The sequence below is a fragment of the Geotrypetes seraphini genome, chromosome 7, assembly GCF_902459505.1.
Source record: "Geotrypetes seraphini chromosome 7, aGeoSer1.1, whole genome shotgun sequence".
NCBI classification, from domain to species: domain Eukaryota; kingdom Metazoa; phylum Chordata; class Amphibia; order Gymnophiona; family Dermophiidae; genus Geotrypetes; species Geotrypetes seraphini.
In genome coordinates, this window is record NC_047090.1 from 87,444,597 (window position 1) to 87,464,471 (window position 19,875).

The 19,875-nt window shown below is 44.9% G+C and overlaps 1 protein-coding gene across 2 annotated transcripts in view; it reads left to right on the plus strand.

The window, feature by feature from the left end:
* Positions 1–19,875, plus strand: part of LOC117363414 — a 75,409-nt gene that overhangs the window by 4,414 nt on the left and 51,120 nt on the right. Inside the window, exons 2-4 of one of the 2 annotated variants that reach the window (XM_033951077.1) lie at positions 5,066–5,165; positions 11,551–11,672; positions 13,076–13,214. In XM_033951077.1, coding sequence (XP_033806968.1) covers positions 5,150–5,165; positions 11,551–11,672; positions 13,076–13,214 — 277 coding nt within the window. In that variant the 5' untranslated portion in view covers positions 5,066–5,149. The remainder of the gene's footprint in view (positions 1–5,065; positions 5,166–11,550; positions 11,673–13,075; positions 13,215–19,875) is intronic. The other variant, XM_033951076.1, reaches the window with a different exon arrangement.

Genomic DNA, 19,875 nt, shown 5'->3' on the forward strand with positions numbered 1-19,875 from the left:
CTGGTATACATTACTGGTCACTACCACACAACAGAAGGGATTTCCACTGAGGACAACTGCAATCAGGAGAGAACACTAAAACTATGTCTGTTTGGAATTTAGTGTTGGAGGACCAAGTTTGGGAGCTGAAAGTATTTGCTCTGACATGTTATCTGAACTGTGAAACCTTTTGTCACTTGAAATAAGGAGTAGAAATCTCTTAAGGGCTGTAAGTCATCACTGAAATACATGTAACTATGCTCCTTTGTCTACTAACCACTACTTGCACTTTGCATATGTTCTGCTCTTGTATACTAAACTTTCTGTCTTCCAGAGTTCTGGCTATACCTCAGTGGCATAGTAAGGGGGGGAGGGGGGGTGGTCCTGCTCCGGGTGTAACCTTGGGGTGCCGGCACACCCATCCTCTCTGCCTCCTTCCCATGTCTCTCCCTGCTGTGCGTGAACCCTCTCTTCCCCATATCTTTTTAACTTTGGCTTGAGCAGCGAAGAACTTGCTGCTTGTGCCAAAGTTAAAAAAGGGTCGAATGCATGTGTGCAGCAGGTTTGGGGGGAGAGGTTGAGAGAGGGGTGCCACCGCCCTGGTCACCGGTCACCCTCGCTACACCACTGCCATACCTTAACAGGTACTAAGAGCAAAATTAACTTATTTTAAATACTTAAGGGGCACTGATGCATGTTTGCTATAGCCCAAAATGGCATACCATGGGGTATGCTGAAGTATTCCATGGTAACGTTTGCATGTGCACACGTGCATACTGTATGATAAATATTTTATGGAGGGACATGTCTGTGCCAATCGGAGCAACTACATTGCCACACACTAACTGATTAGTGCATGGCCATTAAAAGATTAGTACCTAAACCTTTTCTGTAAGGACTCGTGCACTAGTGGCAAAACTAGCATATGGTCATTAATTGAAAAAATTGGAAAATCCACCGTTTTATTACTGTGGTTAAAATGGCCTTAGTACTTGGGAAAGACCTGTGTAAGGGTGCGCTAAGGCCACTTTTTTTTTTTTTTAAACTGCAGTTTGCTCAGAGCCGTTCATTTGGTGGTTCCCAACCCTTTCCAGGAGGACCACTTGCCAGTCAGGTTTTCAAGATAGCCCTAATGAATATGCATAGAGATTTGCAAATAATGGAAGTGACATGCATGCAGATCTGCTCCATGCATATTCATTAGGGCTATTCTGAAAACCTGACTGGCAGGTGGTCCTTCAGGACAGGGTTGGGAACCGCTGCTTGAGTGATTGTTGCATATTGTGTTTCATGATACCCACTTTACAAAGAAAATATTGCCTCAATCTGCTACAGTTCTTTAAAGGAGTGGATAGATAAATGTGAACCAGTTGATACTATGTATAGGGATTTTCAGAAGGTCTTTGACAAAATACCGCATGGACAACTCCTGAGGAAACTAAAATGTCCTATGATAAGTAAGAACTGGTTTAAAGAAAACCAGGGGTAGGGTTAAATAGTCCATATTCTCATTGCAGAAAGGTAAATAGTTCTTGTTCTGCAGGAATCTGTACTGGGACCACTGCTTCTTATAAATCAAATCGGGTTTTCAGGATTTCCCCAATGAATATGCATGAGATCTATGTGCATGCACTGCTTTCAATGCATATTCATTGGGGAAATCCTGGAAACCAGACTGGATTTCAGCCCTCAAGGAGGGACTTTGAGATCCCTGTTATTAATGATCTGGAAATAGGAATAACAAGTTAACAATTTACTCATTACACAAGTTATTGAAATTCTTACATTAAATAGAATTGTTAAACTTCAACACAACCTTATGAGACTGGGAAACTTGGGCATCCAAATGGCAGGTACCTTTTTTTTTTTTTTTAATATGAGCAAGTGCAAAGTGATGTGCTTAGCTGTAGTTTAGATTCCTCTTACCTGCATGAAGCAATTCCACATTAGGTGTCGCTATCCAGGTGTCGCTATGGCTATGTTAAAATCCTCTGCTTTGCCTCCCTTATATGCAAATCTTTTTCATGCATATTCGTTGTGGATATCCTGAAAATATGACTTGCAAAGAGGGTACTCCAGGACCGACATGGGAAATGCTGGCCTATTGTTATAAATAAATAACTAATTAATTCTACATTAAGTTTTCTTTAGAAAGGGAGTTCTTAACTCAGTCCTTGGGACACACCTAGCCGGTCAGGTTTGTGGGATATCCAGTGGACATGTGAGATTTTGTATAGAATGTAGTGTGAGCAGATTTCTCATGCATATTCATTGTGGGAATCCTAAAATTGTCCCATGTGTAAAAGTGCACATAATTGACAAGAATTGTGCATAGTTTTATGCAACCTGGGTGTAGGCATGTTTGGTGGTAGATTGGGGCAGAACATGAGTGGTGGTTTCATTTATACACTTTTATATATATATATATATATATATATATATATATATATATATATATATATATATATATATATATATATATATATATATATATATACTTCTTCCACAGGTTCTTTGACCTGTGATTTTTGTAGGTTTTGTGCTAGTATTGCTTAAATGGTCCAAAAATAGGCATCCTAATTGGCTTCCCCACCTACCGTAGGTGACCTGTTATAAAATTACCTTCCACATGTGTAAAAGTGCAATCTACACATGCTTGTGATTCTCCTTGACATTAGAATACATTTTTGAAGTCTGGGAGGGAAGAGAATACAGTTGCAATGAGCAGAGATCATTTCTAGAGTCCTCCAAAGGTGAATTGGCCAAATGCAGATGTGTGGAGGCCGGGGTGACCCTGCCAGGGACCTCAAGACCCCTAGTACAAGGCTTTACCCTGGATTTTGAGAGTCATGTGGAATGCCTAGTTGAACTGCCAAAGGTCCTCCAGTGTCTGCAGTGCAGGGGAACTCCCCCAGGCAGGTGTCTCAGCCAGTTGACGACACAGGCTTGGACCAGAAGGGGGCAGTCTAACATAGAATGGGGGGATGGAAAGTTTGATTCCATGCCACTATTGTCCCAGGATGAAGTTTCACTGGAAGAATCTGGCTCGGAGCAGGAGAGTGGCTGTCCAGAAGTAGCAGTGTCCCTGGACCAGGGGACTGACCCCATGGTGCACAGATGCTTCAAATCCTCTGAGCTTTCCAGCATTATTTCCACTTCGCTGAGAGAACTGAAACTGGAAGATCCTCCAGCTCCTTTGTCTTGGTGCTCAGTTATGAGCAGCTCTGTCACTCAGCATGCTTTCCCTTGCATCCAAATCCTACAACAGTGAAAAATTATTCCACTGTCTTTACCACACCTCATTCAAAGAAATTATTAATTCAATTTTTAGGTCCTCAGCGGGCCACCACACACTCAAAGTTTTTTCATTGTGCGAGGCTTTATGCTCCTATTCGTCATTGGACCACTTGTTTAATCTTAATTGTGTAGAAATTACGTTTTAAATATGTAAATGCTAAAGGTACTTAGCTTAGAGTTTTGACGCTAGCCGGGAGGGTAGAAACATCCGTCAGGGTAACGGATGTTTCTACCCTCCCGGCTAGCGTCAAAACTCTAAGCTAAGTACCTTTAGCATTTACATATTTAAAACGTAATTTCTACACAATTAAGATTAAACAAGTGGTCCAATGACGAATAGGAGCATAAAGCCTCGCACAATGAAAAAACTTTGAGTGTGTGGTGGCCCGCTGAGGACCTAAAAATTGAATTAATAATTTCTTTGAATGAGGTGTGGTAAAGACAGTGGAATAATTTTTCACTGTTGTAGGATTTAGTTGTTGAAGATCCTCCATTCTAGAATTTCTACTAAAGTGCCTGGTGCTTCATTCCCTTGCATCCAGACATTACTAAATTTGTCACAGACCCCTAGGAATTTTCACCTATCAGATCTTCAATTTTATAAATGTCTCCAATAATCTGATATCGAAGATGTGAAAGATACAGTTTAATGTGTTAGGCCACAAAGCCTCATTTTTATAAACTTCTTAACATCCCTACTTAAAATTTAAATGGCTTGAAAAGTTATTGGAGAAATAGATTCTAGATTATGCTTCCCAAGAGAGAATTGGAGGAATTTGTATCCATCTTTCACTTCCTGCTGGTCCGCTGCTCTAACCCAGTCTGTTCTTTACATAGAGCATTCTGAACACCTATTAAAATACACCACATCTACACTTCTCTCTAAAGATTGCTGGAACAGTAAAGCTGAGCTAGGTTCTTTGAAACATATGTTTGATTGCTCATCTCTGCTATTTAGGAAAAAAAAATACATGGTCTTTATGTAAGATTTTAACTGGTAGTGGAGGAATTTTAATATATACCAATATATACAGTATTTTATATTCTATTTGTTTTGTAACCACTTTCAATCAACATGATCTTGAAGTACCGTACTTGTATGTAAACCGCTTTCAGTGTGGTTGTAAAACTTCAAAAATGCAGTATACAAGTCTCAATCCCTTAACCTTTTCTTTTAGATACTCTTTTTCCTTAGCGTTTAAAGATATGGCTTCTTGGAAAGACTTGTCCAAAGTACAGTCACTGGCAATAAAGGCTTTGCTTCTTCAACACTGTCTGGTGTATTAACAGATTTTTGGCTGTTCACGAAAATCATGTTTAAAATAAATTGTTTGAACCTAAAATTACATATCGCATCATTTTAACAAAAAAGTACATTTTTACAATTTCTTGTTATACTTTCAGGCTAATGCAATTCTTAATACAGGCCTATTGCTCATGTTATACCTGGCTGGATATAGTGTGGGTATGTCCAGGCATACATTCAGGGAAGGATGCATAAAGTCCATGAAAATTATTCAGTCTGGGCATGCCTGAGCATGTATGTACATGGGATTGATGGATTCTGCCTGAAAAGGTTATATAAAAGCAGTTTGCTTACAGGGATTTGGTTTCAGGACAGAAAAATGAAGTACATGAACCACTTGTTACGACAGATATTTCTACCTCCTCATCACGTAATTGATGAAAAATTTTGTAAAAACGATAAGGTTTTCTTTAAGACCTTTCTAAGAATAACTGACACCAAGATTAAGGAAGGCATTTTTTTTTTCTTTTTGTCGGTCCACAGATCAGACATGTCATCAATGATGAGAGATTTGAAGATCTGTTAGTCGGGCTAGAGAAAATCACCTGGAAAGCATTCAAGGATGTAATGGAGAATTTTCTTGGTAGTTACAGAGCACCAAACTATATTAAACTGGTTGACAAGCTTCTTAGAGCATACAAAACCATGAAGTGCAACATGTCATCTGAAGATGCAATTTCTAAACATATGTAGAAACATGATGGCAGATAAAGGCCAAATGGCCCATCTAGTCTGCCCATCTGCAATAACCATTATCTTTCTCTCTGAGAGATCCCACTGAGCCTATCACTTCTTAACTTCATTCTATGCCCTCTCACTGCAGTTTCCTTTCAAATGAAAGACTAGACTCGTGCATTTACATTACTTAGGTCTTTAAATGTCTTATCTCCCCTCTCCTGTCTTTCCTCCAAAGTATACAGATTGAGATCTTTAAGTCTGTCCCCATACACCACACGACAAAGACCACATATCATTTTAGTAGTCTTTCTCTGGACCAACTCCATCCTTTTTATATCTTTTTGAAGGTGCATCCTCCAGAATTGTACACTATTCTAAATGAAGTCTCGCCAGTCTTATACAGGGGCATCAATACCTCCTTTTATCCCAGGACAAGCAGGCAGCATATTCTTAACGCATGGGTAACATCACCGACGGAGCCCCGGTACGGACAATTTTAACTAGAAAGTTCTAGTTGGCCGCACCGCGCATGCGCGAGTGCCTTTCCGCCCGACGGAGGAGTGTGTGGTCCCCAGTTTCTTTGTTTCTGCGGAGCGAAGAAGACGCATGTGTTTTCAACGGCTGTTGAAAAATCTGGTTTTTGCCTTCCCGCTCGCGAAATTTTCTTCTTTTTTGTTCTTTTCCCTTCGGGTTTCTTTTCCGTTCTAAAAAAAAAAAAAAAAAAACTTCGCTTTTTCTTTTTTTTTTATTTTTCAGGCCGGCCCCGGCGGGGCCTGTTGCCACCATACAGGCCTCCGGTTTTGATTTTGCGGAGGCCGTGTTTCCCTTCATGCCCCCTCAGCCGGGCTTTAAGAAGTGCCAGCGGTGGGCACGCCCGATCTCTCTCACTGACCCGCACAATTGGTGCCTACAGTGCCTGGGTCCAGAGCATCGGGCTGACACCTGCACCCGCTGTGCTACTCTTAAAAAACGTACATTAAAGAATAGACAGATCCAACAGAATATCCTTTTCGGTACCGGATCTGCCATGGAATCGGCTGCGCCGTCGACGGCACCGCAAAAGTTGGCACCGACTACTTCGACGCCTGATCCTTCCTCAGGGTCACTGGCACCAGGTAAGCAGGCTAAGAAGCCTTCCACTTCCCTTGAGCGCCCTCCTGCCACAGCAGCGACGCCGGTCCTCCCGGCATCATGCCGACCCCGAAAACGCTCTGCCCCGATTTCGGTGAGTGTCTCGTCATCGGCCTCCTCATCGCCGGGGCATGGAGCGGCACTTATGGTACCGCAAAAGAAAAAAGCAGTACCAGTGCCTCCTCTGGACGACCGCATTGCGGCCATACTCCAAAGCCAATTGCAGGAGCAACTACAGCAACAACTCCAACACTTGTTGCCAGCAATATTGGCCCCACTCCTTCCGGTACCGGACTGGCCGGAGCCTCGCACCATACCACCGGTGTCGACACCATCGGTACCGTTGAACACGTCCATGCCGGTGCTTGCGGCTGAACCACTCAATCCCCCCGTGCAACCACGCTCTGACGCCGACCCTTCCAGATTTCAAGACCGACACCGGTCCCCCCGAGACCAGGACCGGCACCGTCTCGATGCACTCTGGCAAATCTCTCTCTAAGACTCGCCACACTGAGCCATCCACACCACCGTCCCGTCCTGCGCACACCGACGTCAGGGACCCGGACTTATGGGAAGAATCCCCACCCGGTACCGATGATGAGACTTCATCAACGGACGAGGAATCCTCGATGGTCGATACCAGTTCCAAACCTGAACAGTCCTCATTCACTATATTTCTAAGGGAAATGTCGGTGGCTCTTTCTATCCCGTTGGAATCCGACTCTAAGAAGTCCCAGGCTTTTCTTGACGCCTTAGACTTCGAACAACCCCCCAAAGAATTTTTGAAGTTACCCGTCCACGACATCTTAAGGGAAACTTTTTACAAAAATTGGGAAAACCCTCTCACGGTACCGGGAGCCCCTCGAAAACTGGACAGTTTATACAGGGTCATCCCTATCCCGGGATTCGACAAACCTCAACTGCCCCATGAATCCCTTCTAGTGGAGTCCACCTTGAAGAAAACCCAGGGCTCCAGTGTTTATGCCTCCACCCCTCCTGGCAGAGAGGGCAGAACGATGGATAAATTTGGCAAGCGCCTTTATCAGAATTCCATGCTTGCCAACAGGGCTAATAATTACACCTTCCACTTCTCCTTCTACATGAAGCATTTGGTGCAACAACTCTCCTCCTTACAAAAGTACATCCCTGAGCGTAAGGTCCCTGTTTATCAACAACAAATTTCCAGTTTACTCCAACTCTGGAAATTCATGGTGCGCTCCATTTATGACTCTTGAGCTGACCTCTCGAGCATCTGCCATGGCTGTTGCCATGAGGCGCCTGGCCTGGCTGAGAGTTTCTGACCTCGACATTAATCACCAAGACCGCCTGGCTAACACACCTTGTCTTGGTGATGAACTTTTCGGGGAGTCCCTGGACTCAACCACCCAGAAACTCTCGGCACACGAGACCAGGTGGGATAATCTGATAAAACCTAAGAAGACCCCACCTGCTCGCCCCTACAGACAGTAGCCTTCCTACCAACGCAGGTTCTTGGCCAGACCTTTCAACCCGCCTCAACAACAGCCTCGCCAACCTCGTCAACAGCATCAAACTCAGGCTCGCTCACAGCCTCACCAACCTGCCAAGCCTCTCCCTCCGTCAAAACCATCTCAGCCCTTTTGACTCTTTTCTCCAGGGCATAGCCAGTCTCCCACCATCATTGCCTCTTCCTCAGCCGATCGGAGGACGCCTTCAACTCTTTCTCAGCCGTTGGGAAGTCATCACATCAGACCTGTGGGTCCTCAACATCATTCGCCACGGCTACTCTCTCAACTTCCAGACTCTTCCACCAGACAATCCTCCCATAGTCTGTTTCTCACTCCTCCCAATCCCTTCTCCTGAGGGAGGTCCAATCCCTCCTTCTCAATACCATCGAAGAGGTACCCCCAGACCAAAGGGGTCAGGGATTCTACTCCCGCTACTTCCTGGTTCCCAAGAAGACAGGAGACCTCCATCCCATCCTCAATCTCCGGGACCTCAACAAGTGTCTGGTCAAGGAAAAGTTCAGAATGCTCTCCCTTGCCATGCTTTACCCTCTTCTCTCTCAACAAGACTGGCTATGTTCCCTAGACCTCAAGGAGGCCTACACTCACATTCCAATCCATCTGACTTCACGTCGCTACCTTCGATTTCATGTACAGCACCGTCACTATCAGTACAAAGTGCTACCCTTTGGCCTCACATCATCGCCCAGGGTGTTCACCAAGTGCCTCATTGTGGTGGCGGCCTTCCTCAGATCCCACAACCTCCAGGTGTTCCCCTACTTGGACGATTGGTTAGTGAAAGCACCTACGTCTCCTCTTGTGCTACAAGCCACTCAGCACACCATCTCCTTCCTCCACCTCCTGGGGTTCGAGATCAACTACCCCAAGTCGCATCTGCTTCCCACACAGTGACTTCAGTTTATTGGAGCCGTCCTCGACACCACTCTGAGGGCGTTTCTCCCCTCAGACCGGCAACGGACCCTGCTCCACCTCTGCCGTCAGGTGCTCCTTCGCCGCTCCATTCCAGTTCAGCGAATGATGGTCCTTCTGGGCCACATGGCCTCGACGGTCCATGTGCTTCCTCTGGCGCGACTCCACATCAGGACACCTCAATGGACTCTGGCCAACCAATGGTCACAGACCACGGATCCTCTTTCTCATCCCATCTCTGTGACATCGTCTCTTCAGCAATCTCTTCAATGGTGGTTGAATTCCTCCAATCTTTCCAGGGGTCTACTCTTTCATCTACCCCCTCACTCCATGATCATAACCACGGATGCCTCCCTTATGCATGGGGAGCTCACCTGGGAGATCTTCGCACCCAGGGACTCTGGACAACATCACATCAATTTCCTGGAACTTAGGGCCATGTTCTATGCTCTCAAGGCCTTCCAGCACCTTCTCTATCCTCAGGTTCTTCTCCTGTGCACAGACAACTAAGTCGCCATGTACTACATAAACAAGCAAGGTGGCACCGGATCTCCCTTCCTCTGTCAGGAGGCCATCCGCATCTGGACCTGGGCCACGGCCCACAGTCTCTTCCTCAAGGCTGTCTATATCCAGGGCGAACAGAACTCCCTGGCCCACAATCTCAGCTGCATCCTTCAACCTCACGAGTGGACTCTGGATCCTCCCACACTCCGCTCCATCTTTGCTCGGTGGGGCACTCCTCAGGTGGACCTCTTTGCAGCTCCTCACAACCATCAACTGCCCCCGTTCTGCTCCAGACTCTTCTCTCCTCATCGTCTGGCCCCGGATGCATTCCTGCTCGACTGGACAGATCGGTTCCTCTATGCCTTCCCTCCACTGCCTCTGATGTTGCGGACGTTATTCAAACTCCGCAGGGACAAAGCCACCATGATTCTCATCGCCCCTCGGCCTCGCCAACACTGGTTCTCCCTTCTGCTCCAGAGAACCCATTCCTCTTCCTGTGTTTCCTACTCTACTTACACAGCAGCATCAGTCTCTACTACATCCCAATCTGTCCTCGCTCCACCTGACAGCTTGGTTTCTCTCGGGCTGACCTCTCCAGAGAATCTGTCTCAGCCTGTCCGTCGCATTTTGGATGCCTCCAGGAAACCGGCCACCCTCCAATGTTACCATCAGAAGTGGACCAGGTTCTCCTCTTGGTGTCTACAGCATCACCACGATCCCACTTCGCTGGCGGTGGAAACTGTACTGGACTATTTGCTCTCTCTGTCCGACGCTGGCCTCAAGTCTACCTCAGAGTCCACCTCAGTGCCATCACTGCGTTTCATGAGCCTATCCTCGGAAAACCGCTCATGGCTCATCCCCTGGTTTCCTGGTTCATGAGAGGCCTCTTCAATGTCAAACCACCTCTGAAGCCTCCTCCAGTCATCTGGGACCTGAATGTGGTTTTATCAGCCCTCATGAAACCTCCGTTTGAGCCTCTTGCCACTACTTCACTCAAATTTCTGACGTGGAAGGTGCTTTTCCTCATTGCCATCACCTCTACCAGGAGGGTTAGTGAACTGCATGCATTGGTTGCCGACCCACCTTTCACTGTTTTTCACCATGACAAGGTGGTTCTGTGTACCCATCCTAAATTCCTTCCCAAGGTGGTCTCGGACTTCCATCTCAACCAATCCATTGTGTTGCATGTCTTTTTCCCTAAGCCCCATTCTCATCCTGGGGAACAGGCTTTACACACGCTGGACTGTAAGCGTGCCCTTGCATACTACCTTGACCGTACCAGGGCTCACCGCTCGTCTCCTCAGCTCTTTTTGTCCTTCGACACTAACCGTCTAGGTCGCCCTGTCTCTAAACGGACACTTTCTAACTGGCTTGCTGCCTGCATTGCGTTCTGTTATGCTTGGGCCGGTCTCTCACTGGAAGGTGCTGTCACGGCTCACAGGGTCAGAGCTATGGCTGCTTCTGTGGCTTTCCTCCGTTCCACGCCCATCGAGGAAATCTGCAAGGCTGCCACTTGGTCCTCAGTTCACACGTTCACTACTCACTACTGTCTGGATACCTTCTCCAGACGGGATGGACACTTCGGTCAATCTGTGTTACATAATTTATTTTCCTAATGGCCAACCATCCCTCCTCCCTCTGTTAGCTTAGAGGTCACCCATGCGTTAAGAATATGCTGCCTGCTTGTCCTGGGATAAAGCACAGTTACTTACCGTAACAGGTGTTATTCAGGGACAGCAGGCAGATATTCTTACGTCCCACCCACCTCCCCGGGTTGGCTTCTTAGCTGGCTTATCTTAACTGGGGACCACGCACTCCTCTGTCGGGCGGGAAGGCACGCGCGGTGCGGCCAACTAGAACTTTCTAGTTAAAAGTGTCCGTACCGGGGCTCCATCGGTGACGTCACCCATGCGTTAAGAATATCTGCCTGCTGTCCCTGGATAACACCTGTTACGGTAAGTAACTGTGCTTTTCCTACTGACCATACCTCTCCCTATGCAACCTAGCATCTTTCTAGCTTTCACTGTCACCTTTTCAACCTGTTTGGCCACCTTGTAATTTGCTCTATCTGGGTAATATGTGAACTATAAATATCTTGTATTTGAATTATGTACTCCACCTTTAGAGTTGTGAATCCATAGTTCTTTGTAAATGTTATCTTCATCCTCTTCAAGTTTGTTTAAATACACTGAGAATCCAGATGTATATGCTGTCTTAAACATGTTTTTGTATCTGTTTTAGATGACTTTAATGAATTCTTCTGGGACAATAATGATGCGATACTTCAAAACATAGCAGAAGATCTTCGGAGTTGTATGCCTGTGGATGCAATGCTAGAGTCGGAACATCGAGCAATAGAAAAAGTACAATTGGGGATTTTGCTACTTTTTTCTTGTTATATAACATTTAAAATGTGATGGTTTCCCAGGGACTGCCATTTTACTGTATTTTAAAGAAGTGGGCCTAATGGTTCACAGTGGATCACAAATAGAGCATCACTTTTGCTGCTGACGCTATGATCCTGGGGAGATCACTTTATTTCCCTTTGCCTTCAGGGTCAACTTTAAGGAGAGAATCAACATTTTAAGTTAAATATTGGCCATAACATAAGAATAGGCTTATTGGGTCAGACCAATTGTCCATCAAGTTCAGTAGCCTGTTCTCACGGTAGCCAAGCCAGGTCATTAATACATGGCCAAAACCCAAGGAGCAGCAATATTCCGTGCTACCGAGCCAGGGCAAGTACTGTCTTCCCACATGTCTTTCTCAATAAGACTATGGACCTTTCTTATAAACAGCTATGCTATCCACTCTTAACCACAACCTCAGGGAATGTGTTCAAGAGCTTAAACTATTCTCTGAGTGAAAAATTTCCTCCTATTTGTTTTAAAAGTACCGTATTTTCACGCATATAACGCGCGTGTTACAATTTTTTTTACATAGTTCCCCCCCGACGTCCGATTCACACCCCCCCCCCCCGCAGGACTGCTCGCACCCCCACCCCAAAGGACTGCTCGCACACACCTGCACCCCCACCCTGAAGGACCGCTCGCACCCCCACAGCCTCCCGACCCCCCCCCCCTCATCACGTAGAAGCTCCTACCGGTGTCCTGCTGCTTCCTCTTGGCGGTCCCGGCCCTTCTGTGAGCCCTGCGTCTGCGCTGCTTCATCTTCCGGCGGTCCCGCCCTTTCTCTGACGTCGGAGAAAGGGCGGGACCGCTGGAAGATGAAGCAGCGCAGACACAGGGCTCACAGAAGGGCTGGGACCGCCAAGAGGAAGCAGCAGGACACGGGTAGGAGCTTCTACATGATGAGGGGGGGGGTCAGGAGGCTGTGGGGGTGTGAGTGGTCCTTCAGGGTGGGGGTGCGGGTGGGGGTGTGGGTGCGTGCGAGCGGTCCTGCGGGGGGGGATGAATCGGACGTCAGGGGGGCATCAGGCTTTCAGGGTGGGGACAGGACTTCAAGGGGGAAAGGAGAGTCAGGGTGGCCAGAGGAGAGTCGGGGCGGGCGAAAGGAGAGTCGGGCGGCGACGGAGAGTCGGGGCAGCATGCGCGGTATACGGGTGCGCACGGTATATAAATTTTTTTTTTTTACATATATGTCGGTTTCCCGCGCGCTATACCCGTGAGCTTGTTTTACACAGGTGCGCGTTATCTTCGTGAAAATACGGTATTTCCTTGTAACTTTTGAGTGTCCCCTAGTCTTTGTAATTTTTGATGGAGTGACGTGACGGTCTTAATTTTTCACAGTGTACTCTCTCTTTCAGATGAAGCAGAAACCAGAGCCTACCATTCATGTTGATGCTTTTCTGTACAGCGATGACATTGTAGATGCTCTCTGTGAGGAAGGCAAAATGAGTAGACATTACTGTGTATCATGCGGCTCTCATCAGATTGCTCCTTTAGGTAGGTATGCAGGTGCAAGATGGTTTTGCTGTACTTTGTGATGTCAGGACTGGCCCAGTGTCTTGGATTTATAAGTCCTTTAGAAACACTTGGAATCTAGCTAGCACTATGTCTGATAGAAACCAAAGTCAACCTGTTCAGTTTATCTACATCAAAATATCACTTATCTTCATCAAAATACTACTTTATAAAATATGTCTTAAGTCAACTACATAAATAGTGCAAAGTGAACATATAGAATATAACAGTAATGTCAATACACTAGTCAATCAAATTTTAATCTTTTCCAGACCCCCTTTCCCCACTCTAATAGCAACAGTTTTATCCAACTGTTAATGATAGGGACCTAGATCATAGAGCCATATAGGATTACAGATATGACAAATGACATTGGGCAGTAGGCATTAACGAGTTCCAAAAAAAGTTCTCAAATGATTTGCAACCCTTGCCCTACAAAAGGAATCCATATCCACAATCATCTGTCTTGCCATTTGAAGATGATGTATCATGACTACCCTCCATCCTTCTAAAGAGGGAGGTTCAGTGTCCAACCATTGTAATAAAATAGCTTTTTTGCCCAATAACGGGTCTATTCTCAAAGTTCCTCATTCCCTTCAGGACCAGTGTTATTATCAAATAGTAAGCAAATACCATTTTAGGTGATATCTTGCAGCAAGCATGCCGTAAGGTGGATATATGTTTCAAAATCTTCCAAAAGGTCTGTAGACCAGTTTAGGAATAAAACATGTGACCCAAATTGGTCTCCCCATGCCTATATTTCAAGCACTTAGTCTTGTCTCAATTAGATTTGTTTGGCTTGTTTTGGAGATATAGGGCTCCTTTTACAAAGCCACGCTAGGGCCTTAATGCGCAGAATAGCGCATGCTAAATTGCCACGTGCGCTAGCCGCTTCTTTTGAGCAGGTAATAGATTTCCAGCTAGCGCGCGCTAATCTGGTGCATGCGATAAAACCGCTAGCATGGCTTTGTAAAAGGAGCCCATAGTCTCATGACCCATCTTATAGCTTGATTCCTAAAGAGTAGTTGATAATGCTATTTTAGATGTTATTCTTAAGTATTTTTGAAGGGTCTCTCCTGAAATAACCACTCCCAAGTTTTGTGACCATTGCTAGCTAAGCCGTGAAGTGTCATACTCCGGCAGCATTTCCTTTAAAAAATTTATGGTGAAAGTGCAATAAGATGTCTTGTGTCTTTAAGCGCAAAGCTGCCTTCAGCAGCTCTAATGTTTCTAGGACTAGTGCTGATTGAGGCAAGGAGATGTGTTGTAGCTGCCAGTAAGCAAAGAGATCTTGAGGAGAGCCCAAATTGTGTGTTTTAAATACAAGAATCGTTCTAAAGAGCCATCATTGAGTATCTGGTAGAGATGTAATACTCTTTGATGCCCAATGGTGAAGCACCTCTATCATATAGGGCACAAATTTTGATTGCCACATTTAGGTAGAAGTGGTGAAACATCTGCCTGTATGGGTGAATACATATGATAAGGCATGTATCGATGTGTGCAAAAGGTGTAGTGGTACATGTAACAGCATGCTAAAATTGATTCAGGATGACAGTTTACTTTCTACTAGAGTAAATGAGAATTTGGATATTGCTCTGAACCAGTCGTTAATTGTGCCGAATTTGGTCTGACCCAAACCTCCCACCTTTTTCTTGAGGCATAGGTCAACCTAGGTTTTTTTTTTTTCTTTTCCATATGTATTTGTTTAAAGTGTGTACAATAATTTTTGTGGATTACTGAAGAGATAGTGAGGGACAACATTTGGAAAAGATATAACCAATAAGGTAACAGTAACATAGGGAGATCTACTCACTATGGACAGAGGATAAGCTTTCCAAACTGAATTTCCGTTTTATAAATTGCAATCTTGCTGTAACTAACAGACCACTTTTCCACCCAGCTTCTAGGGTTAGGGTTGCCACAAAGTATTTTGTATGTTGGGCCATGAGCCATGACAGCAATTTAAACATCTCTGAGTTTATTTCCTTCTCTCAAGAACATGAGAGGCTCTTAAACATCAGTTACAGTACTATGAAAATAACAAACTAGTTACCGTATACACTCTTAATATAAGTAGAGGCCCCCATTTTTCCCCCAATAAAGGAGGAAAATGGTTGACTCTAATGTCAGACAGCTTAATGTTCAAGTGCTCTGCCAGGCTCCCTCCCCTGTCTTGGCTCGGCACCCAGAGATGCAAAAAGATGTCCACGCATAGGTTGTTTCATCTTTGGGAAAAGATCGAAGTCTGGACTCGTATCTGGACTTTAGGAAGCATGAGGTAACACCTCCCAGCCATATTTGCCTAATTTTTCAATGACTGCATTCTCTATGTGCGGGTGAGCGTTGTCATGAAGAATGAGTAGCCCAACTAAGAGCAACTGAGATCGGGTTTTGTGCATTTTTCTACGCAATTTGACTTATTTGCTGTGGGATGATGTCTTGGGTTTAAAATTTTTTGAATGGCTGAATACATGTGATAGTAATTTAAAATGCAGTACAGCATAGAGAATATCTTTCGTAGACATGATATATAAAATAGCTTAAGATCACCATTTTTTTTTTTTTTTTAATCTCTATTCATTTTAAAGCTAAAAATTAAGTGCAAGCATTAAATCCTATCAATTAGATTTCATAACAAATACATATATCATCCCCCTTCTATATATTCAACAATTGCACTTAACCATAATAGAATTACAAGTATTTCCCCACCCTGGACATGTATGTTCAAAGGGCAAAATCAATAACCACTCCATTTTGTCAATGGCTCACAAGCATTCTTAAATTTCCTATAATGACTCTGCTGTATAGCAATCATACGTTCCATTTTAAAAATGTGGCATAAAGATTCCCACCAGAAATTATAATTTAACTGGTCCCAGTTTTTCCAGTTCCTCAAAATAAGTTGTATGGCAACTCCTGTCATAATAAAGAGAAGTTTATTATTATGGGAGGATATTGGGCTTTTAGCCCTCAACATGCCAAATAGTACGGTATCGTACGTCAATGCCACTGGATTTTACAATATTTTATTCACATGACCCCAAATGGATTTCCAAAACTTAAGTATCAAGGGACAATAGTACAGTAGATGATCCAATGTCCCTACATCGAGATGACAATGCCAGCATCTATTAGGCTTAGAACTATCCAATTTCTGTAAACGAACAGGGGTCCAAAAAGATCTATGCAACAAGAAAAACCATGTTTGTCTCATAGATGCAGATGCCGTACATCTCATCCTCCAAGTCCAAATTCGTGGCCATTGAGACGCAGAAATCTGCTGCTTTATTTCAATGCTCCAAATGTCACAAAGACCAGTCTTTGGTTTCTTATTCAAAAATTAAGATATTTAATTTGTACCACTGGGTGGCCTGATGCCCTAGGAAATCTGTCTGGAAGCATAGGACCGGCAAACTATACTGATTTTTAAGATTTCGCCAATCGGGGAACCCCTTCTGAATGGCTTGCTTCAACTGCAACCACTTATAATTTTGAGACTTAGCAATACCAAATGTTTGTTGCAGTCGTGAAAGGTCAAGCAGCTTTCCCTCTAATACTACATCATCCAGAGTACGTATGCCCGCCTGCATCCAGTGCTTCCAGAGGATCTTAAAACCCGCCAATTTGAATCTTGGAGTTCAGCCAAAGGGACTGACAAGTAGATTTATGGATCGGAATAGGTGTTAAATCATTAATAAAATTGTAATGTCTTGCCAGGTGTCTAATAATTCTATTGTCCTTATACATCCTAGGTAACTTGATACATAAAATGTGACAATCTTAATTGAGACAGGAGTTGCCATTCCAACCATAACCAGTCTGGAAGATTTTCCGTGAGCTCGGGGAGGATCCAATACTTACCCTGACGCGTTATATAGGCTTGATGGTACCTATAAAAATTTGGAAAATTTATCCCCCCCCCAACCGCAATTGGTTTTTGTAAAGATACTAAAGCAATTCTCAGTTTCACCCAGCCAAATAAATTTGGTAAGAATACTATTTAATTTCTTGTAAAAGGACCCTTGAAAAAACACTGGAAACATACCCATTTGGTAGCAAACCACAGGCAAAGTCATCATCTTAATTGTTTGAACTGTCTCCCACCAAGACAGATGCAAAAGATTCCATTGCTCACACATTTCTGTAATCTTCAGCAATAAAGATTTTTCATTTATTTTCATCGTCTCTTCCAACGTTTTTTTGTATCCAAATACCTAAACATTTTATACCCTCTTCTTCCAAAGAAAAGGGAATGTTTCAAATCCTTTTGGACAATGTACATTTAATGGAAGAACCTCCGATTTACTCCAAATTATTTTATAGCCAGAAAATTTGCCAAATCGGTCAATCAAATCCAGTAAATGCGAGATGGAAACTCCAGGATTTATCAAATGAAGCAAAATACAGTGGTACCTCGGTTTACGAGTGTACCAGTTTGCGAGTGTTTTGCAAGACGAGCAAAACATTTGCAAACTTGGTGCCTCGTAAACCGAGCTTGCCTCACTGTACGAGCGCCCCCTCCCGGCGATCCAGCATCCCCCCCAGCGATCCGGCATCCACCCCCCGCTCGCATTGCTCCCCCTCCACCGCGATCCTACTTCCCCCCCCCCCCACCGAGCAGTCAATGACACCCTTTACCCGACTTGGCACCAGTGCCGGTGCCCGAAGATCCTCCCTCTTCTGGCGCGGGCTGGGCGGTGCGTTGGAGATCCTCCTTCTTCTATTCTGGGCTGGGCTAGACTGGCTTTGAGCATTTGCGCATGCTCATAGCCTTCTGGTCTCGCTCTCAATCTCGGAGAAAGCGAGACCAGAAGGCTTTGAGCATGCGCAAATGCTCAAAGCCAGTCCAGCCCAGAAGAAGGAGGATCTCTGACGCACCGCCCAGCTGCGCCAGAAAAGGGAGGATCTTCGGGCACCGGCACTGGTGCCAAGTCGGGTAAAGGGTGTCATTGACTGCTCGGGAGGGGGGAAAGTAGGATCGCGGTGGGGGGGGGATGCCGGTTCGCAGGGGGGGGTAGCTGGATCGCGGGGAGGGGTTTGGAACAGCGTCGGATTCCTCAAGGGGGGGAGAATGGAGCAGCGCCGGTAGCCTTGTGGAGGGGGGGGGGGAGGAGGTGAAACCAATCAAAGCAGTTTCCCTTACTTCCTATGGGGAAACTTGATTTGATATACGAGCAATTTGGTTTACAAGCATGCTTCTGGAACGAATTATGCTCGTAAACCAAGGTTCCACTGTATCTGCATATGCAGAGACTTTATATTCCCGACCTGCATAAGAAATAACCTGTATCTCCTTGGCTTGTTGAATAGCCAATAGCAAGGGTCCCAGTACAATGTCAAAAAGCAAAGGTGATAATGGACACCCTTGTCTAATCTAACTCTCTTCTCCAGACAAAAACATTCTGAAAAAGTATTAATATATAATCTGGCAGAAGGGGATCTATACAAGGTTTGAATCATTTGTATAAATCCAGAACCAGTACCAAACCAATCCATTGCTTGATACATGAAGGTCCACTCCACATGATCAAAGGCCTTCTCTGCATCCAATGATACAGAGAAGACCGGATCTTCCATGGCTTTTGTTAAATTTAACATGTAGAAAGCCAGTCTGGTGGTGTTTGAAGAATGTCTTTGAGCAACGAACCCTGTTTGATGCATACCAATAATATAAGGGAGATCCTTGGCCAAGCGTTAAGCCAATAAGTTAGCCAGAAGTTTTCCATCCACATTAATCAAAGAATTAGGCCTGTAATTTGAAACCAACGTAGGACCTTTATTTGGCTTCGGCAAAACTATAGTTAAAGATTCTGCCATAGTACCTGTAATGTAACCTTTAGTCAGTTGAGCCTGATATAAATTTAATAGATGAGGTAATAGGGTAATTTGAAATGATTTATAAAACTCTACAATTAACCCATCACCACCTGGAGCAGATCCAACTCTAAGGGACTTCTACGTTGCTTGTAGTTCTTTCATTGATTATAGGCGCATCAAGAGTTCTTTTATATGCTCAGGAATTTTAGGCCCCTTAATTAACTTCAAGAACTCTAAACCCTCAAATTCTTTATTTGAATAAAGCTCGGAAGAAAACTTTATAATTCAAAAGTTTTTAAAATATTTCCAATTTGAGAATGTTTCCTCATTATCTGTGATGGCCACAATTTTTACTTTTTTTTTCTTTAGCTTTAAGGTAATTAGCTAATACTCTCCCACGAAGTCTTTGGGGAGCAAGAAGAACCACAAAGTCCTCCTGCTCCTGCCACTCCTCATGATGCACTGCCAATGTGGGCCTTAGGCCCTGCCCTGTTGCATCATGTGATGCACAGGAGGAGCCTAAGGTCCTGATTGGCTCAGACTCCTACCTTGGGAGGGGCCTGGGGTACCTGAGCCAATCGGCGTCTTAGGCTCATCCCCATGCATCACATGATACAATGGGACAGGACCTAAGGCTCACATTGGCAGTGCATCATGAGGAGGGGCAGGAGGACTTTGCGGTTCCTCCTGCATCCTGAAGACTTCACAGGAGGCCTAAGGAGCAGGAGGGACTGAGCACCCCCCCCCCCTGCTCCCAACTTTTACAAACCGGGGGGGGGGGGGGAGGCAGTGTCAGAGTGGGCAGCCATGACCTTTTTTT